General features: G+C 41.4%; 1 protein-coding gene across 1 annotated transcript in view; it reads left to right on the top strand.

Annotated features, from left to right (window-relative positions):
- MPHOSPH9 (M-phase phosphoprotein 9) overlaps positions 1 to 25,713 on the top strand; it is an 855,600-nt gene that overhangs the window by 351,234 nt on the left and 478,653 nt on the right. The window contains exons 7-8 of the mRNA XM_053699773.1: positions 20,415 to 20,499; positions 20,601 to 20,695. Of these exons, the coding sequence (XP_053555748.1) occupies positions 20,415 to 20,499; positions 20,601 to 20,695 (180 nt within the window). The remainder of the gene's footprint in view (positions 1 to 20,414; positions 20,500 to 20,600; positions 20,696 to 25,713) is intronic.

The raw sequence follows: 25,713 nt of genomic DNA, 5'->3' as shown, positions 1-25,713 counted from the left end.
AGGCGGAGCTAATAGATGCATTAGTGGTACCTTGGAGGTTCAGTCTCATATACCTTTTTTCTCTATTACTTCTGCTTCCTCGAGTAGAGACCCGTATAAAGCAGGAGCAGGCATCAGTGATACTGATTGTGCCATCATGGCCGTGAAGGTTGTTGTTCGTGGATCTAGTGGGGATGTCGTCATCTCCATGGAAGTTACCTTGTTGCAGGGATCTGCTGGAACAAGGTCTTTTTTGTTCATCAAAATCTAGATTCTCTGAGGCTGACTGCATGGAGATTGAACGCTTAGTCCTAGCCAAGAGAGGTTTCTCTTAAAGAGTTATTGATACTCTCATTCAAGCTCGTAAGCCGGTTGCTCGTTGCATCTATCATAAGGTGTGGAAGACCTACTTATTCTGGTGTGAAGAGCGTGGATTTCCCTGACAAAAGGTCAGGGTTTCCAGGATGCTTTTCTTTCTCCAGAATGGTCTGGAGAAGGGCCTTTCTGCTAGCTCCCTTAAGGGACAGATTTTGGCCCTATCTGTTTTACTGCACAAGAGGCTCGCAGATGTTCAGTCTTTTGTTCAGGCTCTGGCTAGAATCAGGCCTGTGTTTAGATCTAGCGCTTCTCCTTGGAGTTTAATTCTTGTTCTTAAAGTTTTGCAGAAGGCTCCATTTGAGCCTATGCATGTAGTTGACATTAAATTAATGTCTTGGAAGGTTCTTTTTCTACTGGCTTTTGCTTCGGCACGCCGAGTCTCTGAAATGGCTGCCTTGCAATGTGAGCCTCCTTACCTAGTATTTCATGTTGATAAGGCTGTTCTTCGTACTGGGTTAGGTTTTCTTCCTAAAGTCGTTTCAGATGCTGATAAGGCTGTTCTTCGTACTGGGTTAGGTTTTCTTCCTAAGGTCGTTTCTGATCCCAACATCAATCAGGAGATTGTTGTTTCTTCCGTGTGTCCTAATCCTTCTTTTTCGAAGAAACGGTTACTTCATAATTAGGATGTGGTTCGGCCTTGAAGTTCTATCTTTAGGCTGCGGAGGAGTTTAGACAGGCTTTTTCTTTGTTTGTTGTTTATTCCGGGAAGCATAAGGGGCAGAAGGCCTTGTCCACTTCCTTATCTTTTTGGTTGAGGTGCATTATTCACTTAGCTTATGAGATAGCGGGACATAAGCCTCCTCAGAGGATTAAAGCTCATTCAACTAGAGCAGTGGCTTCCTCTTGGGCCTTCAAGAATGAGGTCTCTATGGATCAGATTTGTAAGACTGCTACCTGGTCCTCCTTACATACCTTTTCTAAATTTTACAAGTTTGGCGTTTTTACTTCTGCTGAAACAGCTTTTGGGAGAAAGGTTTTGCAGGCTGTGGTACCCTCAGAATAGGGTCCGCCTCATTTTTTGCCCTCCCGTTCATTCAGTGTCCTCTGGAGCTTCGGTATACAGTGAGTGCAGAATTATTAGGCAAATGCGTATTTTGACCACATCATCCTCTTTATGCATGTTGTCTTACTCCAAGCTGTATAGGCTCGAAAGCCTACTACCAATTAAGCATATTAGGTGATGTGCATCTCTGTAATGAGAAGGGGTGTGGTCTAATGACATCAACACCCTATATCAGGTGTGCATAATTATTAGGCAACTTCCTTTCCTTTGGCAAAATGGGTCAAAAGAAGGACTTGACAGGCTCAGAAAAGTAAAAAATAGTGAGATATCTTGCAGAGGGATGCAGCACTCTTAAAATTGAAAAGCTTCTGAAGCGTGATCATCGAACAATCAAGCGTTTCATTCAAAATAGTCAACAGGGTTGCAAGAAGCGTGTGGAAAAACCAAGGCGCAAAATAACTGCCCATGAACTGAGAAAAGTCTAGCGTGCAGCTGCCAAGATGCCACTTGCCACCAGTTTGGCCATATTTCAGAGCTGCAACATCACTGGAGTGCCCAAAAGCACAAGGTGTGCAATACTCAGAGACATGGCCAAGGTAAGAAAGGCTGAAGACGACCACCACTGAACAAGACACACAAGCTGAAACGTCAAGACTGGGCCAAGAAATATCTCAGCAGATACAGGAAGAAGTCTGCATCCTTCAAGAAAAACATGATTTTCATGCAGGACAATGCTCCATCACACGCGTCCAAGTACTCCACAGCGTGGCTGGCAAGAAAGGGTATAAAAGAAGAAAATCTAATGACATGGCCTCCTTGTTCACCTGATCTGAACCCCATTGAGAACCTGTGGTCCATCATCAAATGTGAGATTTACAAGGAGGGAAAACAGTACACCTCTCTGAACAGTGTCTGGGAGGCTGTGGTTGCTGCTGCACGCAATGTTGATGGTGAACAGATCAAAACACTGACAGAATCCATGGATGGCAGGCTTTTGAGTGTCCTTGCAAAGAAAGGTGGCTATATTGGTCACTGATTTGTTTTTGTTTTGTTTTTGAATGTCAGAAATGCATATTTGTGAATGTTGAGATGTTATATTGGTTTCAGTGGTAAAAATAAATAATTGAAATGGGTATATATTTGTTTTTTGTTAAGTTGCCTAATAATTATGCACAGTAATAGTCACCTGCACACACAGATATCCCCCTAAAATAGCTATAACTAAAAACAAACTAAAAACTACTTCCAAAACTATTCAGCTTTGATATTAATGAGTTTTTTTGGGTTCATTCAGAACATGGTTGTTGTTCAATAATAAAATTAATCCTCAAAAATACAACTTGCCTAATAATTCTGCACTCCCTGTATGTTTCCCACAAGGAATGAAGCTGTGGACTCTCCACATATTAAGAAGGAAAACATAACTTATGCTTACCAGATAATTTCCTTTCCTTCTGTATGAGGAGAGTCCACGACCCCCTCCCGTATTCTCAGAAGGGCGGACCTAAATTTTGTGTTGTTCTTTTGGCACCATTTATATCCTGATATTTCTCCTACTGTTCCTTGTTTCCTTGGCAAAATGACTGGGATATGTGGGAAGTAGGGGAAGTATTTAAGCCTTTGGCTGGGGTGTCTTTACCTCCTCCTAGTGGCCAGGTTCTGTATTTCCCACAAGTAAGGAATGAAGCCGTGGACTCTCCTCATACAGAAGGAAATTATCTGGTAAGCATAATTTATGTTTTTATAAACAAAAATTTAACTAGCAATTTCCCATATAGCTTAGGCAGCTACTATAACAATCATTGGGAGCACATTGAGGGGAGACCAATTTTAAAGTACAATGTCCCTTTAATCAGGTATTAATGGATTGGTTGGGAAGCCAATACCAAGTTTCCTCGTGGCACTACTGCACTGGGCTGATCATAGCATGATAAAAATCGTGTCCTCCATTGCTATACTGCCGTTGTTCACCGATACTGCTGGGCTAGTCAGAGGGAGATCTTTCTGGTCTTCCCACCGACCCACTTATTGATAAATGGCAACCGCCATCAGGGCAGTTTCTAGAGAATCTTTTTCTCTGGGCAAAACTGCAAAATTTGCCCCCTAATACTAAACTGCATTCTGGATTCCATATTTGTGTGTGTTTCTTGCTGATCCTCTCTTTCCCTTATGCATGCCCTAGTGGGTGACTTTAAATTTTATTGGGCACTGTGAGTGATTGTGGTAATATGGAGCAATCAGCCTGTTACCCAGAACATTTTTGCACCAGAGGTCCTTACTGATTCTTATTAATGTCTTCTTTGCAAATTGCACATAGTGTGTCCGCCAGCACAACTCTGCAGTACTTGTTTGGCTTCTGTTCTCCAGTCTTACTCTGTGGGCCCTATTCCTCAAAATACTGTAGTATGCTCCCCAGCTCCAAATGCCTCTGTCATCAAACTACTGTAGTATGCTCCTTTGGTAGGCACAGTGTATGGAAGTAGTGGGGCTCATGGTAGTGGCATCAGATGCAATGCCATTTGCTTGCTTTAATTTGCGACCTCTACAGTTGTGCATGCTAAGACAATGGAAGGGGGGATCATTCGGATCTGCCTCAGGTGATAAATCTGGACCCTGTCTCCCGGGACTCTCAATCTTGGTGGTTTTCACTCGAGCTCATAGTTTGGGGGATGAACTTTCTTCTTCTATCCTGGGAGATAATCAGGGATGCAAGTATGTCTGGTTGGTGGACTTTATGGGGCAATCGGAGAGCTCAGGGAGCATGGCCCTTTCGGGAAGTGTCTCTTCTCATTAATATCCTGGAGCTCAGAGCCATCTTCAATGCCCTAGTTTTGTGGCCCCAATTGAGTTCCGTCTGTTATATTCAATTTCAGTCAGACAATGTCACTGCGGTGGCATCAGGGGGGACTCTCAGTTTCTTAGTGATGCTGACACACATTTTAGCCTGGGTAGAGAGTCACCAATGTCTGATATCAGCTATTTACATTCCAGGAGTGGAAAACTGGAAGGCGGATTCGACAAGCTCTTCACTCTGGGGAATTGTCTCTCAATCAGGAGGTCTTCAACGAAATTGTACTTCAACTTCAGTGGGGGTCTCCAGAGATAGAGCTCATGGCGTTGCATCTCAATTTCAAGCTACCGAGGTATGGATCACGGTCAAGGGATCCTCAGGCCACACAGGACTTGGTATGCAGATCTCATAAGGATGTTGCCTGCTCCTCCATGGCATCTTCCTCAGAGATTGGACTTTCTGGCTCAGGGTCCATTCTTTTACCAAAATCTAGATTCATTGAGGCTGAATGCATGGAGATTGAACAATTGATTCCAGCTCAGAGAGGTTTTCTGTGTCTGTGATCGATACTCTTATACAGGCATGCAAACCTGATACCAGACGTATCTATCATAAGGTGTGAAAGGTTTACCTGTCTTAGTGTGCTGAATATGGTTTCTCCTGGCACAGAGGGAGAATTCTGCATATTCTTTAGTTCTATTAAGGGCCAGATCTTGGCTCTTTCACTTTTGTTGCATAGAAAGTTGACACGGTTGCCTGATCTTTGTTCAAGCACTAATTAGAATCAGGCCAGTTTTCAAACCTATTGCTCCTCCTCCTTGTTCTAAGAGTTTTACAACATATACCCTATTAGAGCCTATGCATTCTCTTGATATTAAGTTTCTATCTTGGAAGGTGTTATTCTTGTTGGCAATGTCTTCTGCTCGGAGGGTTTCAGAATTGTCTGCTCTTCAATGTGATCCTCCTTATCTGGTGTTCCACCAGGATAAGGCCGTATTAAGAAGTAAATCAGGTTTCCTGCTTAAAGTGAAAGTCAATCCTAGCATTGTACAAACACTTGGATTGACTATTGAAACAAATAAAAGGGGGCTTTCATTCATGAAGTATAAGATACTTCATGTAGAAAGCTCCTTTATTTGTTTCAACCGATCACCGTTCTTAGCTGCTACAGCAGCCCATGGCTAAAAAATGTTTTTGCTAAGAGTTGACGTTTTCACCTCTTAGCCAATAGCAGTGCGGTAAATCCGGCTCCCATGGGCGCCTAGCAGCTAAGAACGGTGATCGGTTGAAACAAATAAAAGAGCTTTCTACATGATGTATCTTATACTTGATGAATGAAAGTCCCCTTTATTTGTTTCAATAGTCAATCCTAGCGTTTGTACAATGCTAGGATTGACTTTCACTTTAAGCAGGAAATCTGATTTACTCCTTAATACGGCCTTATCCTGGTGGAAAGTCCCCTTTATTTGTTTCAATAGTCAATCCTAGCGTTTGTACAACGCTAGGATTGACTTTAAGCAGGAAATCTGATTTACTCCTTAATACGGCCTTATCCTGGTGGAAAGTCCCCTTTATTTGTTTCAATAGTTAATCCTAGCGTTTGTACAACAAAGAGTCCCAGCAAAGCTGGCCATATAGTCCCTCCTAGGCTCCGCCCACCCCAGTCATTCTCTTTGCCGTTGCACAGGCAACATCTCCACGGAGATGGTTAAGAGTATGTGGTGTTTAGTTGTAGTTTTTTATTCTACTATCAAGAGTTTGTTATTTTAAAATAGTGCTGGTATGTACTATTTACTCTGAAACAGAAAAAGATGAAGAATTCTGTTTGTGAGAGGAAGATGTTTCCACATAGGACTGTTGAGATGAAGTAACTTCAGTTGGGGGAAACAGTTAGCAGTCTACACCAGAATTTTTATTGTTTTAAAAGATAGATAATCCCTTTATTACCCATTTCCCAGTTTTGCATAACCAACACAGTTATATTAATATACTTTTAACCTCTGTGATTATCTTGTATCTAAGCCTCTGCAAACTGCCCCTTTTTTCAGTTTTTGACAGACTTGCAGTCTAGCCAATCAGTGCCTGCTCCCAGATAACTTCTCGTGCACAAGCACAGTGTTATCTATATGAAATACGTGAACTAACAACCTCTAGTGGTGAAAAACTGTTAAAATGCAATCTGAAAGAGGTGGGCTTCAAGGTCTAAGAAATTAGCATATGAACCTCCTAGTTTAAGCTTTCAACTAAGAATACCAAGAGAACAAAGCAAAATTGGTGATAAAAGTAAATTGGAAAATTGTTTAAAATTACATGCTCTATCTGAATCATGAAAGTTTATTTTGGCCTAGACTGTCCCTTTAAGGTATGACTAGCCATAGTTCTAACAAGACTGTGTAATGCTGGAAGGCTGTCATTTCCCTTCATGGGAACCGGTAAGCCATTTTCTTAGTCTCAAGCAGAATAAAGGGCTTAATATGGGCTATAAAACTGGTAGACACTTTTATGGGCAAAATCGATTGCTTTATTTGGGCATTTTATACATGTTTATGCTGGTTTTTCACATTTATAAACTTGGGGAACGTTTTTTAACGTCAGGCACTATGTTAGACACCTTTTCCAGTCAGGAAGGGCCTTCCCAGTTGTAGGCTGAGCCTCATTTTCGCGCCATTACTGCGCAGTTGTTTTTGAGAGCAAGACATGCAGATGCATGTGTGAGGACCTGAAAATAGTTGGAAAAGTTCCCAGAAGGCGTCATTTGGTATCGTATTCCCCTCTGGGCTTGGTAGAGTCGCAGCAAAGGCTGTAGCTGGGACTCTAGAGGGGTTAAAACTGTAACCGGCTCCGGTTTCGTTATTTTAAGGGTTAAAGCTCTGAAAATTGGTGTGCAATACTTTTAATGCTTTAAGACACTGTGGTGAAAATTTGGTAAATTTTGAACAATTCCTTCATATTTTTTCACATATTCAGTAATAAAGTGTGCTCTGTTTAAAATTTAAAGAGACAGTAACGGTTTTGTTTTAAAACGGTTTTTGTGTTTTACTGACAAGTTTAAGCCTGTTTAACATGTCTGTGCCTTCAGATAAGCTATGTTCTATATGTATGAAAGTCAATGTGTCTCCCCCTTCTAAATTATATGATAATTGTGCCAAAGCGTCCAAACAAAGTAAGGACAGTACTGTCACAGATAATGAAGTTGCCCAAGATGATTCTTCAGATGAAGGGAGTAGACATGGTTCTACATCATCTCCTTCTGTGTCTACACCAGTTTTGCCCACGCAGGAGGCCCCTAGTACTTCTAGCGCGCCAATGCTTATTACCATGCAACAATTGACGGCTGTAATGGATAACTCCATAGCAAATATTTTATCCAAAATGCCTGCATATCAGAGAAAGCGTGATTGCTCTGTTTTAAACACTGAAGAGCAGGAGGGCGCTGATGATAATTGTTCTGTCATACCCTCACACCAATCTGAAGGGGCCATGAGGGAGGTTTTGTCAGATGGGAAAATTTCAGATTCAGGGAAAATTTCCCAACAGGCTGAACCTGATGTTGTGACATTTAAATTTAAATTAGAACATCTCCGCGCACTGCTTAAGGAGGTGTTATCTACTCTGGATGATTGTGACAACCTGGTCATTCCAGAAAAATTATGCAAGATGGACAAGTTCCTAGAGGTTCCGGTGCACCCCGACGCTTTTCCTATACCCAAGCGGGTGGCGGACATAGTGAATAAGGAATGGGAGAAGCCCGGCATACCTTTTGTTCCCCCTCCTATATTTAGGAAATTATTTCCTATGGTCGACCCCAGAAAGGACTTATGGCAGACAATCCCTAAGGTCGAGGGGGCAGTTTCTACTCTAAACAAGCGCACTACTATTCCTATCGAGGATAATTGTGCTTTCAAAGATCCTATGGATAAAAAATTGGAGGGTTTGCTTAAAAAGATTTTTATACAGGTTACCTTCTTCAACCCATTTCGTGCATTGTTCCTGTCACTACAGCAGCGTGGTTCTGGTTCGAGGAACTAGAAAAGTCGCTCAGTAGAGAGACTCCATATGAGGAGATTATGGACAGAGTTCACGCACTTAAGTTGGCTAACTCTTTTATTTTAGATGCCGCTTTGCAAATAGCTAGATTAGCGGCAAAAAATTCAGGGTTTGCAATTGTGGCGCGCCGAGCGCTTTGGCTAAAGTCTTGGTCAGCGGATGTATCATCCAAGACAAAATGGCTTAATATCCCCTTCAAGGGTAAAACTCTCTTTGGGCCAGAATTGAAAGAGATTATCTCAGACATCACTGGGGGAAAGGGCCATGCCCTCCCACAAGATAGGCCTTTCAAAGCCAAGAATAAGTCTAATTTTCGTTCCTTTCGTAATTTCAGGAATGGACCGGGCTCTAATTCTGCATCCTCTAAGCAAGAGGGTAATACCTCACAGACCAAACCAGCCTGGAAACCGATGCAAGGCTGGAACAAGGGTAAGTAGGCCAAGAAGCCTGCCGCTGCTAACAAAACAGCATGAAGGAGTAGCCCCCGATCCGGGACCGGATCTAGTGGGGGGCAGACTCTCTCTCTTTGCTCACGCTTGGGCAAGAGATGTTCAGGATCCCTGGACGCTAGAAATAGTTTCTCAGGGTTATCTTCTGGAATTCAAGGAACTACCCCCAAGGGGAAGGTTCCACATGTCTCACTTATCCTCAAACCAAATAAAGAGACAGGCATTCTTACATTGTGTAGAAGACTTGTTAAAGATAAGAGTGATACACCCAGTTCCAACGGCGGAACAAGGAATGGGATTTTACTCAAATCTGTTTGTAGTTCCCAAAAAAAGAGGGAACTTTCAGACCAATCCTGGATTTAAAGATCCTAAACAAATTTCTCAGATTCTACCCACAATTCAGGAAGGCCAATTTATGACTACCGTGGATCTAAAGGATGCATATCTACATATCCCTATCCACAAAGAACATCATCAGTTCCTAAGGTTCGCTTTTCTGGACAAACATTACCAGTTTGTGGCCCTCCCATTCGGGTTAGCCACTGCTCCAAGGGTTTTCACAGGTACTCGGATCCCTTCTAGCGGTTCTAAGACCAAGGGGCATTGCAGTAGTACCGTACTTGGACGACATTCTAGTACAAGCGTCGTCTCTTTCAAAGGCAAAGGCTCACTCAGACATTGTTCTGGCCTTTCTCAGATCTCACGGATGGAAGGTGAACATAGAAAAAAGTTCCCTGTCTCCGTCGACAAGAGTTCCCTTCTTGGGAACAATAATAGATTCCTTAGAAATGAGGATTTTCTTGACAGAAGTCAGAAAGTCAAAACTTCTAAACGCTTGTCAAGTTCTTCATTCTATTCCTCGTCCTTCCGTAGCTCAGTGCATGGAAGTAGTAGGATTGATGGTTGCAGCAATGGACATAGTTCCTTTTGCGCGAATTCATCTAAGACCATTACAACTGTGCATGCTGAAACAGTGGAATGGGGACTATACAGACTTGTCTCCAGTGATTCAAGTAGATCAGAAGACCAGAGACTCACTCCGTTGGTGGCTAACCCAGGATCACCTATCCCAGGGAATGAGCTTCCGCAGTCCAGAGTGGGTCATCGTCACGACCGACGCCAGCATAGTGGGCTGGGGCACGGTCTGGGAATCCCTGAAAGCTCAGGGACTGTGGTCTCGGGAAGAGTCTCTTCTCCCGATAAACATTCTGGAACTAAGAGCGATATTCAATGCTCTCAGGGCTTGGCCTCAGCTAGCAAAGGCCAGATTCATAAGATTCCAATCAGACAACATGACGACTGTTGCGTATCTCAATCATCAGGGGGGAACAAGGAGTTCCCTGGCGATGAAAGAAGTGACCAAAATAATACAATGGGCGGAGAATCACTCCTGCCACCTATCTGCGATCCACATTCCAGGTGTGGAAAACTGGGAAGCGGATTATTTGAGTCGTCAGACATTCCATCTGGGGGAGTGGGAACTCCACCCGGAGATCTTTGCCCAGTTGACGCAACTATGGGGCATTCCAGATATGGATCTGATGGCGTCTCGTCAGAACTTCAAGGTTCCTTGCTACGGGTCCAGATCCAGGGATCCTAAGGCGACTCTAGTGGATGCACTAGTAGCGCCTTGGACCTTCAACCTAGCTTATGTGTTTCCACCGTTAACTCTCATTCCCAGGCTGGTAGCCAAGATCAAACAGGAGAGGGCCTCGGTGATCTTGATAGCTCCTGCGTGGCCACGCAGGACTTGTTATGCAGACCTGGTGAATATGTCATCGGTTCCACCATGGAAGCTACCTTTGAGACAGGACCTTCTTGTTCAGGGTCCATTCGAACATCCAAATCTGGTCTCCCTCCAGCTGACGGCTTGGAGATTGAACGCTTGATTCTATCAAAGCGTGGGTTTTCATATTCCGTGATAGATACTCTGGTTCAAGCCAGAAAACCGGTAACTAGAAAGATTTACCATAAAATATGGAAAAGATATATCTGCTGGTGTGAATCCAAGGGATTCCCATGGAATAAGATAAAGATTCCTAGGATTCTTTCCTTTCTACAAGAAGGTTTGGATAAGGGATTATCTGCGAGTTCTCTAAAGGGACAGATTTCTGCTTTATCTGTCCTACTACACAAACGACTGGCAGATGTGCCAGATGTTCAAGCATTTGTTCAGGCTTTGGTTAGGATCAAGCCTGTTTACAGAACTTTGACTCCTCCCTGGAGTTTAAATCTAGTTCTTTCAGTTCTTCAAGGGGTTCCGTTTGATCCTTTACATTCCATAGATATTAAGTTGTTATCTTGGAAAGTTTTGTTTTTGGTTACTATTTCTTCTGCTAGAAGAGTTTCTGAGTTATCTGCTCTACAGTGTACTCCACCCTATCTGGTGTTCCATTAAGATAAGGTTGTTCTGCGTACTAAGCCTGGTTTTCTACCAAAGGTTGTTTCCAACAAAAATATTAATCAGGAGATAGTTGTACCTTCTTTGTGTCCGAATCCAGTTTCAAAGAAGGAACGTTTGCTACACAATTTAGATGTAGTCCGTGCTCTAAAATTCTACTTAGAAGCTACAAAAGAGTTCAGACAAACTTCTTCTCTGTTTGTCGTCTATTCTGGTAAAAGGAGAGGTCAAAAAGCAACTTCTACCTCTCTTTCCTTTTGGCTTAAAAGCATCATCCGATTTGCTTATGAGACTGCCGGACGGCAGCCTCCTGAAAGAATCGCAGCTCACTCCACTAGGGCTGTAGCTTCCACATGGGCCTTCAAGAACGAGGCTTCTGTTGATCAGATATGTAAGGCAGCGACTTGGTCTTCACTGCACACTTTTGCCAAATTTTACAAATTTGATACTTTTGCTTCTTCGGAGGCTATTTTTGGGAGAAAGGTTTTGCAAGCTGTGGTGCCTTCCGTTTAGGTGACCTGATTTGCTCCCTCCCTTCATCCGTGTCCTAAAGCTTTGGTATTGGTTCCCACAAGTAAGGATGACGCCGTGGACCGGACACACCAATGTTGGAGAAAACAGAATTTATGCTTACCTGATAAATTACTTTCTCCAACGGTGTGTCCGGTCCACGGCCCGCCCTGTTTTTTTAATCAGGTCCGATGAATTATTTTCTTTAACTACAGTCACCACGACACCCTATGGTTTCTCCTATTTTTTCCTCCTGTCCGTCGGTCGAATGACTGGGGTGGGCGGAGCCTAGGAGGGACTATATGGCCAGCTTTGTTGGGACTCTTTGCCATTTGCTGTTGGGGAAGAGATATTCCCACAAGTAAGGATGACGCCATGGACCGGACACACCGTTGGAGAAAGTAATTTATCAGGTAAGCATAAATTCTGTTACTTTTTCCCCTATTTTCTCTTTGGGGGTATTGTTTCTGTTATTTGCTAAAGGTAGCACCGGTCCTGTCCTTTAGGTAAGGCCCATATTTCCTCTTAACTCACTGTATCATAGTGCCAGTTATACACTCTTGTGCCATCATTATGTCCTAATTCCTGTTCTTTTAAAGAGAGATTATTACACAATCTGGATGTTGTCAGGGCATTAAAGTTTTACCTTCATGCCACCAAGGATTTTTGTCAATCTTCAGGCTTATTTGTGCTTTTCTCTGGTAAATGCAAGGGTCAAAAGGCTACTGCTGTTTCATTGTCTTCTTGGCTGAGACATCTCATTCACATGACTTACTTGGAGGTGGGTCAACAACCTCTGGCTCGTATTACTGCTCATTCCACTCCTTTTGGTGTTCACATCTTGGGCCTTCATGAATGAGGCTTCGGTAGAACATATCTGCAAGGCTGCTACCTGGTCTTCTCTACATACTTTGATGTTTTTGCCTCAACAAAGCCATCTTTTCGCAGAAAAGTTCTTCAGGCGGTGGTGCATAGCAACTAGGCGACTGCCTCACTTGTTAATCCCACCCAAAATCTTTGTGGACTTCACAGCTTGGGTATAGATTCCCATATGTAAAAATAGGATTTTGTGGACTCTCACTACCTTAGAAAGAAAGTATCATTACCGCACATATTGTTACATTGCTGAATTCAAATGAGCAAGTGTCCCAAAGTATGGTACAGAGTTTATTGCAGTATGGAAGTTGCCAAATAACCCTGGCTATGTCCTAAGTGTTAATTAATCAATATATATGGTGTAATTATCTGTTCATGCCCCCTTTCCTAGAGCCACCCTTCTACAACACATCCTCTAAGGGGAAGGGGTACATCACACGTTATGCGATTCCCTACTGCCTCTTGGCTCCATGTAAACGGAAAAAAATAACATTAATGAAATACAAAACTAATGGGACGTGTCAGGATATGGTTTCACTTGTTTGTGTTACTCTGATGGAGGGATGGTGCCCAGGGCAGTTGCCAGTATTGTCTGCTCCTGGAAAAGGCCTGGCCACCTTTGCGGTACTGCTGTTGTGGGAGGTTATTAGGGTGTGCCCAGGCACACGTCTATGATTCTATATAGATACTGGACTTATTTTCTCATTTTGCTGCATCTTTTAATGCAATTACTATACGTTTATATCCTTGTTTTCTGTAATCTTGTTGTTACTGTTGTTGAAAATGTAATAATACTTGTCTCAACAAAGAAAATAAAATGTGATTTGCATGCCCTTCCTGAATCTACATTTTTAAGATACTATAAAAATATGTTTCTATATTTCCACCCTAATATATAACATTTCGGTTTGTGTGCTTCTAATTAGTTTAAAGCGATTGTAAAGTTTTATGATTTAAAGCCCAATATTTAAAAATTAATCTTAAAAACAGGAACACTTTTAAGTTAATAAACTTTACAAAGACTCTTCTTTTTTGAAAATTCTTACCATTTTGTTATGGTAAACATAACGCTGATCCTCCATCTGCATCTCCTTCTGTATTGAGCATATCAATGTTGAACCCAGCTTCCTCCAATAGTTGTGTTTCCCACGAGTTGGACGCCAAAGGGGCATGCAACCATTAGAGTAAGCCAGATTCGTCATTGATATGCTCAATACAGAAGGAGATGCAGGCGGAGAATAGGCGGTATGTTTACCGTAACAAAATGGTAAGTATTTAAAAAAAGAAGCGTCTTTGTAAAGTTTAATGAATTAAAGTGCCCATGTTCTTAAAGTGAAGGTAAACTTTGATGAATGACCGTTTTTAAAAAAAATACTATTAAAAACAGGGGCACTTTCATTCATCAAAGTTTAAAAAGCAGCAGTTTAGATTAAAAATGTACCTCTCTTCTAAAACAGCCAGAGCATCTTCCCCCCACACGGAGATCCTCTCTTCACACGTCATCAATGACTAATCCAACTTCCTCCAATCACGGCTTTCCCCCCAGGGTAGTCATTGCCTGAGGCCATGCTGTGATTGGAGGATGCTGGATTAGTCATTGATGACGTGTGAAGAGAGAATCTCCGTGTGGGGGAAGCTGTTCTAGCTGTGAAAAAAAAGGTAAGTTTTTAATCAAAACGGCTGCCTTCTAAACTTTGATGAATGAAAGTGCCCCTGTTTTTAATAGTATTTAATAGTATTTTTTTAAAAAAAACTGGCTTTCTCTTGTAAGGTGTATCCAGTCCACGGATTCATCCTTCACTTTTGGGATATTCTCCTTCCCTACAGGAAGTGGCAAAGAGAGCACACAGCAGAGCTGTCCATATAGCTCCCCCTCTAGCTCCACCCCCCAGTCATTCTCTTTGCCGGCTCTAAGCAATCGGATGGGTAAAGTGAATGTGGTGTTAGAATTGTAGTTTTTATTTTCTACAAGCAAAAGTTTGTTTTTTTAAATGGTACCAGTGTGTACTATTTACTCTCTAGCAGAAAAGAGATGAAGATTTCTGCAGGGCGGAAGATGATTTTAGCATGTTGTAACTAAAATCCACTGCTGTTCCCACAAAGGACTGAGGAGTACAAGAAAACTTCAGTTGGGGGGAACGGTTTGCAGGTCAGGCTGCAATAAGGTATGTTCAGTCATTTATTTCTAGACAAGACTGTGATAATGCTAGAAAAGACTGATAAGATCCCCATGAGGGAAGGGTAAGCTGTATTCAGAGACTAAGTATGGAATTGCTAGCTTACATAACAGGGCTAATTTGAAGGTTCCTTTGGGTTTCTTTCAGGGGTTGTTACCCACATGGCTATTATTAAAACACTTAGGAGTGTTTCTTTAGGCCTCACAGCACTGGAGTAAGGTGGGAGGGGCCTAATTTTGCGCCTCAGTTGCGCAGTTTTAGTGGCTAGAACTTCAGGCTGTTTCACATGGATGATCCTGCTACAGTTTGAGGACCCATAAGAAGCTGTTTCCCCACAAATTTGACTCCTAAGGGCAGGTGGGGCCACAGCAGAGCTGTGGCAAGGTGCTGAAGTTGTTTTAACTGGTCTGTTGGCTTAATATCGATCCGGTTTGGGCATTAAGGGGTTAATCGTTTTTATTGCTAGTGGTGCAATCTTACTAATGCTTTAGGTACATACTGTAAAAATTTCGAAAAGTTTGCTGCATTTTTCACTGTTTTGGAAAAATTGTGTGCCTTTTTTATCTCTTAAAGGCACAGTAACGTTTTTTGCAAAGTGTGTTTTTACTTGATTAAAGTGATTTCTAAGCCTATTTGCCTTACTACTAGTCTGTTAAACATGTCTGACACCAAGGAAAATCCTTGTTCAATGTGCTTAGAAGCCATGGTGGAACCCCCTCTCAGCATGTGTCCCACTTGTACTGATATGTCTATACACTTTAAAGAACATATTGTTGCACTTAAAAATGTGGCCCTAGATGATTCTCAGATAGAAGGTAATGAGGTTAGCCCGTTAACCTCTCCCCAAGTGTCACAACTAGTTACGCCCGCTCAAGCGACGCCTAGCACCTCTAGTGCGTCTAACTCTTTTACCTTACAAGACTTGGCGGCAGTCATGGATAATACCCTCTCAGTGTTTTTATCTAAACTGCCCGTGTTACCTGCAAAGCGTGATAGCTCTGTTTTAAGAACAGATTCTGAGCATTCTGACGCTTTATTAGCCGTATCCGATATACACTCACAACGCTCTGAAATGGGGGCGAGGGATGTGCTGTCTGAGGGAGAAATTTCCGATTCGGGAAAGGTTGCTCCTCAGACAGACTCAGATACGTTGGCTTTTAAATTTAAACTAGAACACCTCCGCTTATTGGTCAGGGAGGTATTAGTTGCTCTGGATGACTGCGACCCTATGGTGGTTCCAGAGAAATTGTGTAAAATGGACAAGTACCTAGAAGTTCCTGTCTACACTGATGTGTTCCCCTAAGAGGATTGCGGATATCGTTACTAGGGAGTGGGATAAACCAGGTATTCCCTTCGTTCCCCCCCCTCGTGGCAGACGGTCCCTAAGGTGGAGGGGGCTGTTTCTTCACTTGCTAAACGCACAACTATACCAATCGAAGACAGTTGTGCTTTTAAAGACCCTATGGATAAAAAAATTAGAGGGTTTACTTAAGAAATTTTTTGTTCAACAAGGTTTTCTTCTCCAACCTATTGCGTGCATTGTTCCTGTAACCACTGCAGCTGCTTTCTGGTTCGAGGCGCTGGAAGATGCACTCCAGACGGAGACCTCATATGAGGACATTATGGATAGAATTAAGGCTCTTAAGCTGGCTAATTCTTTTATCATAGATGCCGCTTTCCAAATAGCTAAGTTAGCGGCAAAAAATTCAGGTTTCGCCATTATAGCGCGCAGGGCATTATGGCTAAAGTCCTGGTCGGCCGATGTGTCGTCAAAATCCAAACTATTGAACATCCCTTTCAAAGGAAAGACCCTCTTCGGGCCTGAATTGAAAGAGATTATTTCAGAAATCACTGGGGGAAAAGGCCATGCTCTCCCCCAGGACAAGTCCTTCAAGACGAAGAACAAACCAAATAATTTTCGTTCCTTTCGGAATTTCAGGAGCGGTCTTGCTTCATCCTCCCCTGCTGCAAAGCAAGAGGGTAACACTTCACAACCCAGGGCAGCCTGGAAGCCTTACCAGGGCTGGAACAAGGGTAAACAGGCCAAGAAGTCTGCTGCTGCCTCTAAGACAGCATGAAGGGGTAGCCCCCGATCCGGGACCGGATCTAGTAGGGGGCAGACTCTCTCTCTCTTCGCTCAAGCCTGGGCAAGAGACGTACACGATCCCTGGGCCTTAGAGATTGTATCCCAGGGATATCTTCTAGAATTCAAGGACTCCCCTCCAAGGTGAAGGTTCCATATTTCTCGTCTGTCTTCAGACATGACAAAGAAAGAGGCGTTCTTACGCTGTGTAGAAGACCTACATACAATGGGAGTGATCCACCCAGTTCCAATTGCGGAACAAGGGCTGGGGTTTTACTCAAACCTGTTTGTGGTTCTCAAAAAAGAAGGAACTTTCAGACCAATCCTGGATCTCAAAATTCTAAACAAGTTCCTCAGAGTCCCATCATTCAAGATGGAGACCATTCGGACAATCTTACCTTTGATCCAGGAGGGTCAATATATGACTACCGTGGATCTAAAGGATGCGTACCTACATATTCCTATCCACAAAGATCATCACCAGTTTCTCAGGTTCGCCTTTCTGGAAAAGCATTATCAGTTTGTGGCTCTTCCTTTCGGGTTGGCCACTGCTCCCAGAATTTTCACAAAGGTGCTAGGGTCCCTCCTGGCGGTTCTAAGACCGCGGGGCATAGCAGTGGCGCCTTATATAGACGACATCTTAATTCAGGCGTCGACTTTCCAAAGAGCCAAGTCTCACACGGAAATTGTATTGGCCTTTCTGAGGTCTCATGGGTGGAAGGTGAACATCAAAAAGAGTTCTCTCTCCCCCCTCACAAGAGTTCCCTTCCTAGGAACCATAATAGACTCGGTAGAAATGAAAATATTTCTGACGGAGGTCAGAAAGGTAAAACTCTTAACTTCTTGCCGAGCTCTTCATTCCATTCCTCGGCCATCTGTAGCTCAGTGCATGGAGACAATCGGACTAATGGTAGCGGCAATGGATATAGTCCCTTTTGCACGGATACACCTCAGACCACTGCAACTGTGCATGCTCAAACAGTGGAATGGGGATTATGCAGATTTGTCTCCTCAAATACAGTTGGACCAGGGGACCAGAGATTCTCTTCTCTGGTGGTTGTCTCAGGATCACCTGTCTCAGGGAATGTGTTTCCGCAGACCAGAGTGGCTCATCGTAATGACCGACGCCAGTCTGTTGGGCTGGGGTGCAGTCTGGAACTCCCTGAAAGCTCAGGGCTTATGGTCTCGGGAAGAAGCTCTTCTCCCGATAAACATTCTGGAACTGAGGGCGATATTCAACGCGCTTCAGGCATGGCCTCAGCTAGCTGCGGCCAAATTAATCAGATTTCAGTCGGACAACATCACGACTGTAGCTTATGTCAATCATCAAGGGGGAACAAGGAGTTCCCTAGCAATGATGGAAGTAACCAAAATAATCAGGTGGGTGGAGGATCACTCTTGCCATCTCTCAGCAATTCACGTCCCAGGAGTAGACAACTGGGAGGCGGATTTCCTAAGTCGTCAGACTTTTTACCCGGGGAAGTGGGAACTCCACCCGGAGGTGTTTGCCCAGCTGACTCAGCTATGGGACACTCCAGAATTGGATCTGATGGCGTCCCGTCAGAACACCAAACTTCCTCTTTACGGATCCAGGTCCCGGGATCCCCAGGCGGTGTTGATAGATGCTCTAGCAGCGCCTTGGTCCTTCAATCTGGCCTATGTTTTTCCACCGTTTCCTCTCCTCCCGCGTCTGTTTGCCAGAATCAAGCAGGAGAGGGCTTCGGTGATTCTAATAGCACCTGCGTGGCCACGCAGGACCTGGTATGCAGACATATCCTCTGTGCCACCATGGACACTACCAGTGAGGCAGGACCTTCTAATACAAGGTCCTTTCAAACATCCAAATCTAATTTCTCTGCGTCTGACTGCTTGGAGATTGAACGCCTAATTCTATCAAAGCGTGGCTATTCTGGGTCGGTTATTGATACCCTGATTCAGGCTAGAAAGCCTGTCACCAGGAAGATCCTACCATAAGATTTGACGAAAATATCTTTTTTGGTGCGAATCCAAGGGTTACTCATGGAGTAAGGTTAGGATTCCCAGGATTTTGTCCTTTCTCCAAGATGGATTGGAGAAAGGATTATCAGCTAGTTCCTTAAAGGGACAGATATCTGCCTTGTCTATTCTTTTTCACAAACGTCTGGCAGAGGTACCAGACGTTCAAACGTTTAGTCAGGCTTTAGTCAGAATCAAGCCTGTTTATAGACCTGTGGCTCCGCAATGGAGTCTGAATTTAGTTATTTCAGTTCTGCAAGGGGTTCCGTTTGAACCTCTACATTCCATAGATATTAAGCTTTTATCTTGGAAAGTTTTGTTTTTGGTAGCTATCTCTTCTGCTCGAAGAGTTTCAGAGTTATCTGCTTTACAGTGTGATTCACCTTACCTGGTGTTCCATGCGGATAAGGTAGTTTTACGTACCAAACCCGGTTTTCTTCCTAAGGTTGTGTCTAATAAGAATATTAACCAGGAAATTGTTGTTGCTTCTCTGTGTCCTAATCCTTCGTCGAAGAAGGAACGTCTGTTACACAATCTTGATGTGGTTCGTGCTTTAAAGTTCTATTTACAAGCAACTAAGGATTTCAGACAAACAACTTCTTTGTTTGTTATCTATTCTGGTAAGAGGAGAGGTCAGAAGGCGACCGCTACCTCTCTTTCCCTTTGGCTGAAAAGCATCATCCGTTGGGCCTATGAGACTGCTGGCCAGCAGCCTCCTGAAACAATTACTGCTCATTCTACCAGAGCAGTGGCTTCCACATGGGCTTTTAAAAATGAGGCTTCTGTTGAACAGATTTGTAAGGCAGCGACTTGGTCTTCGCTGTATACTTTTTCCAAATTTTCCAAATTCGATACTTTTGCTTCTTCTGAGGCTATTTTTGGGAGAAAGGTTGGTGGTGGATCCTTCCGTTTAAGGTACCTGTCTTGTTCCCTCCCTTCATCCGTGTCCTAAAGCTTTGGTATTGGTATCCCACAAGTAAAGGATGAATCCGTGGACTGGATACACCTTGCAAGAGAAAACAGAATTTATGCTTACCTGATAAATTACTTTCTCTTGTGGTGTATCCAGTCCACGGCCCGCCCTGGCTATTAAGTCAGGTCGGTTTTTTTGTTTAAACTACAGTCACCACTGCACCCTATGGTTTCTCCTTTTTCTTCTTAACCTTCGGTTGAATGACTGGGGGGTGGAGCTAGAGGGGGAGCTATATGGACAGCTCTGCTGTGTGCTCTCTTTGCCACTTCCTGTAGGGAAGGAGAATATCCCACAAGTAAAGGATGAATCCGTGGACTGGATACACCACAAGAGAAAGTAATTTATCAGGTAAGCATAAATTCTGTTTTAATTCATCAAAGTTTACCTTCACTTTAAGATTATTTTTAGATATTGGGCTTTAAATCATTAAATTTTACAATAACTTTAAGTGTCACGGTTGCTACTTTAAAAAAGTTGGGTTTTATTTTTTAAAGTGTAATAAAAGTTACATTTAAAAAGTGAATTTAATCACAACGATGTATACAACATTGTAGTAGGCATACTTTTGTTGCTTCTAGGTTGTTGTTTTATTCCTAAGATTATCTCTAATGCCTAGTTACTCCCGTGTCCCCTAACTTTACAAGAAAAATATTGGTATTTACAATCTATTTGTAAGTTATCTATGTTTACATCATTTGTATAGCTGTATGAGAATATGTTGTCATGTAATTTTGATTTTGAATTTTTTTTAGTCCGAAAACAAAGATGTTTCCTCAAACGCATTTTACCTCAATAACCGCACAGAGAGTGCAAACTCTTTAATGTCCACTGGCTCTGGTAAGTTTAATTTGACATCTCTCTATCTATTATTTGGAGTAAAATATCATACTATACTGCACTTCAATTCGATATTTATTTTTTCTATTACATTGTTTTAGGTTTTTCTTACTGGAATTTAGAGGAAAAAGATATGTACCATTCCTTGCCAGAACACCTTGAAACTGGACTTTCTGTGGTTTTATCTACCAAAGAGGTATTTCATGCTTTTAACATCTGTATAACAATATCCTTGTAATCAAACAACCCAACCATTCAAGGGACACGAAGCCTCCTAAAAAGTATTTAAAGGAACATGAAACCCCAACATTTTCTTTCATGATTCAGATAGAAGTAAATTAGAATGTTGTTTAAAATTGGATTCTCTATTATGTAATTTGCTTCATTCTTTAGATATCCTTTGAAGAAGTGTCTATGCCCATGTGTGAGCCAATCACACAAGGCATATATGTGCAGCCACCAATCAACAGCTACTGAGTCTACTTAGATATGCTTTACAACAAGAGATATCAAGAGAATAAAGCAAATTATATAATAGAAGTAAATTGGAAAGCGGATTAAAGTTGCTAGCTCTTTCTATATCATGAAAGAAGAAAATGTGGGTTTCATGACCTTTTAATGATTCAGATAGAGCATATAATTTTAAACAACTTTCCGATGTACTTCTATTATCAAATAAATATCCTTTGTGAATGAAGCAGCAGTGCACTACTGGGAGCTAGTTGAACACATTGAGTGAGCTAATAATAAGAGGCATATATATGTGCAGCCACCAATCAGCAGCTAGCTCTCAGCATTGTATTGCTGCATGATAAACGAATGTGCAAGAAGGTAGGGATAAGCGCTCCAAGGAACAGGAGCTGACTATCTAACATCATTTAATAATTTCAGCCATCAATAAGCATTCTAGTGCAAAAAGGTTATATTTAGCGTGTATTCCACTATTCATATATCATCTATTCAATAACAATTGTTTAAAATGGTTATTTTTGTATTACTATTTTGTATTCGATTGCTATAGCTAGCAAAAGTCTCAGGTTGTCATTCTAAAGAGTTAAACATCTGAAACTGTGAAGACCTTTGTAAGAAGCCTAGCCAATCCCCATATTATTGTAACACACACAATCTTATGATTGGAGAACGGATCCATCAATCAAAAGTTTTGAAACAGGAAACAGTCTATTTAAGGAGCATCAATTTAATAAGTAAGCATCTTGATAAAGGCAGGTAACACTGCCGAAAAGCGTATACTTTTTGCTTACTTTACTTATACCAGTTTGTTTTATGAAGTGGTAATTAAAGAGCAGGACAGGTTCATTGACCACTTTGTGTATCACAAGTGTTCATTACATGTAGAATTCCTGTTGAGGCGCACATAATATTCCACAAACACATATAACACCTTCTGTTTATCAGTCACCTTTATTCATTAATAGTGAGCTGAACTGTAGCTTGAGCTTTGTGACCTAGCCCGTTGTGGTGCTCACTACAAAACAGAACTGTGTATCTCACTCAAACAAAGTTTCCATTTCTACAACACAGTTTCTTTATCAACATTAAAGCATCACCTGGACTGTTCTGTGAAGGAGCTATTCTGATTGGATGCACGTATGCCATGTGGCCGGAAGTAACAGAGCACAGAGCCTACATTTGGAGCTGTTTTTTAACCGAACAGTGAGGTCAAGGTATATTTTTCTTTTTTGCTGTGCACAGCTGAAGAAACAACCTATTCTCACACAGACGGTAATATATTATATACACACTACGAAGCGTTACCTTTTTGTTCATCTTATCACGAACGGCTTGCCACACGCTCCGGAGTAGCTTGACATATGCCTCTGTGATTATAAGAAAGGACTCCGTCATTTCTTTCATGTAATTAGCAAGAGTCCATGAGCTAGTGACGTATGGGATATACATTCCTACCAGGAGGGGCAAAGTTTCCCAAACCTCAAAATGCCTATAAATACACCCCTCACCACACCCACAATTCAGTTTTACAAACTTTGCCTCCTGTGGAGGTGGTGAAGTAAGTTTGTGCTAGATTCTACGTTGATATGCACTCCGCAGCAGGTTGGAGCCCGGTTTTCCTCTCAGCGTGCAGTGAATGTCAGAGGGATGTGAGGAGAGTATTGCCTATTTGAATTCAATGATCTCCTTCTACGGGGTCTATTTCATAGGTTCTCTGTTATCGGTCGTAGAGATTCATCTCTTACCTCCCTTTTCAGATCGACGATATACTCTTATATATACCATTACCTCTACTGATTCTCGTTTCAGTACTGGTTTGGCTTTCTACTACTTGTAGATGAGTGTCCTGGGGTAAGTAAGTCTTATTTTCTGTGACACTCTAAGCTATGGTTATATAAAGTTCTAAATATATGTATTCAAACATTTATTTGCCTTGACTCAGGATGTTCAACATTCCTTATTTCAGACAGTCAGTTTCATATTTGGGATAATGCATATGAATTAATCAATTTTTTTCTTACCTTAAAATTTGACTTTTTCCCTGTGGGCTATTAGGCTCGCGGGGGCTGAAAATGCTTCATTTTATTGCGTCATTCTTGGCGCTGACTTTTTTGGCGCAAATTTTTTTTTCTGTTGCGTCATTTTTTTGACGTTTTTTTGCGCCAAATGTGTTGGCGTTCCGGATGTGGCGTCATTTTTGGCGCCAAAAGCATTTAGGCGCCAAATAATGTGGGCGTCTTTTTTGGCGCTAAAAAATATGGGCGTCACTTTTGTCTCCACATTATTTAAGTCTCATTATTTATTGCTTCTGGTTGCTAGAAGCTTGTTCACTGGCATTTTTTTCCCATTCCTGAAACTGTCATTTAAGGAATTTGATCAATTTTGTTTTATATGTTGTTTTTTCTATTACATATTGCAAGATGTCTCCGTTTGTCCCTGAGTCAGAAGCCACTTCTGGAAAAATGCTTAACTGAGTTTCAGTTCTACCAAAGCTAAGTTCATTTATTTTAAATGTTATAAATGTTTATCTCTAGCTATGGTTTGTAATAAGTTATTATGATATACTTTTACATGCAGATTCCATTAGTATTTATGCTTTATACATTTCCATTTTTAAGTGCAAGAAATGTTTAGAAGATTTATAAGAAATATTTTTTCTGATTAAGGCTATGTCTGACTTCGTGCCTTCTAATACGATTTTAGGTCTTTTTCACTTCTTTTTTAATTATTGAAGTTTCAAATGACCAACAACATACTGATTTATCCTTCTCTGATGATGTTTTTCTCTTTCAGAAATTCTCTTCATCAGATATTGACACTAACAAATCTACTTTTTTATATAATTTTTTTATTATTAAAGTACATTTGTTCTTTGTTGAAGAGGTGTTGATTATTTTGGATATTAAGGTAACTAGTTCTTTAAGACTAGCTGACACTATTTCTGCCTTTTTATTTCTTCTGTGATTTCAGAGGTTTTCTTTCCAATTCCCCATACTAGGGAATGGAATAGGCTGAGAATTGTCTTTTATTTTTAAACTATATTCTTTGTCAGCAGTTAAATTCAATTTGGAGGGTTCTCCAATTTATTGGAGCTATCTCTACTCCTACTAATTATGCGTTGTTTTTATAGCAAAATAGTATTTATTTTCCTTTATATAGTTGTATCTTATTTTTGGAAAATTATTTAGTTTCAGGTACTTTTCTTGGTCCTGTGATATTGCAATTGCTTCATTTTTTCTGTTTACTTTAAGATCAAGTATCAGATCATGATTTATTTTAGCATTGTTAAGGGACAACATTTACTAGACTAGGTGCCGTTGCATTTGTCTTGTTGTTTTGCATTTTGCAAGTCCTCTGTTTTGACTGGTCCTTTAAACTGGACTATCATGCTAATGATTTCATTTGTGTCTTCATTTTATTGAATATATTCGCAAATGAGGGATAATCTATGTCTTTAGCTATTTTTTTTTTTTTTTTTTTTTTTTTTTTTTTTTTTATTGAGGGTACAGTAATATACAAGCATAAAAAGCATAGTACTGACAATGCTACTGATATTTATGACATATTGAAGAGCATGTTATGTACTTGGTGAAATAAACATCCCCTCCATTTTTCCCCTCTGGTTAACAGTTTGGACCACTCTTGGATCCTATATATTGAAACAATAGTCTGCAGAGGTTTTATAGAAATAACAAACTTCATTATACTTTAAACTTGCAATACTATAAACTAGTTAAGTAAAGAAAACATACAACTGATTGTGATATTGGTTATCTTTAAACATGTGAAATGCAAAAACATTTATGAGCGGAGGGAGCCCCTGATGGACCCCTCAGTGATCTGCACATTTTCCAAAATGGAAGTCACTTCTGGGCTTATATTCCAACTGCATAATCTACTAAAATTCTGGGTTTTAGTGGGAAAATAAAAATTATAATGCAGTATTATAAAACGTATATATAGGGGATAATGTTTTAGGTGATTTAAATATTGGGTAAGATAAAACAAGAGGCACCACCAATATTGTTTCCATGTCATTTGTGAGGTTTGCACATAAGGGATAGAAGAGTGTATACAAAATCACCTTATTATAAATGTTTAAATTAAATCATTGCATACATTTTCGGCTGCAGACCGCAAGTTTCAGCTAAATATTTATGGGCATGAGAAAAGCGCTCCCGCTATCAGAAGTGATGTGTATAAAAAAGGGGTTATGATACCTATTAGTGCACCTGTTAGATCTATCCCCTAAGTTTCATAAACATATCTATTGTTAGAAACAAAAAATTTAAATGTAAGTTCAACCGACAAACCTAATAATCTGTAGATATGACAGCCTGCAATAAATTACTGTCTATTTGCAATTACCCCACAGACTTCGGCTTGTAATTGCAACCTTATTGCTATGTGATTGTCCCAAGTAGTAAGAGGAAAGCCTGCTGTCTATTTTTCAGGTGCCATGGAGGTGCTGCGTCTAGAGGAGGGTTATGCCTTGTATAGTTTGTCCCAGATAGGGGAAAAGTATATGATTGAGGCAGTGTCATATTTTCCGGGGTGCAGCTGGTCTTGGAAGCTTTGGTAGATGTGTTCCCCATGTTCCCTTCATGCAGCGCCAACAATTGAGGAAAATCAGACTTCTGATCCGAAGTCAGTGAATCCGAATTGAGAACTGTTCCGTTTAGCCTGCCGGTCATATTCTGGAGTAGTTCGTCTGCTGGGACCTTGAAGAAATGTGCTGTCAGC

This window comes from Bombina bombina, chromosome 2, assembly GCF_027579735.1.
Source record: "Bombina bombina isolate aBomBom1 chromosome 2, aBomBom1.pri, whole genome shotgun sequence".
NCBI lineage: Eukaryota > Metazoa > Chordata > Amphibia > Anura > Bombinatoridae > Bombina > Bombina bombina.
Note: the sequence above shows the minus strand (reverse complement) of the source record. Positions and strands in the feature narration are given on the sequence as shown.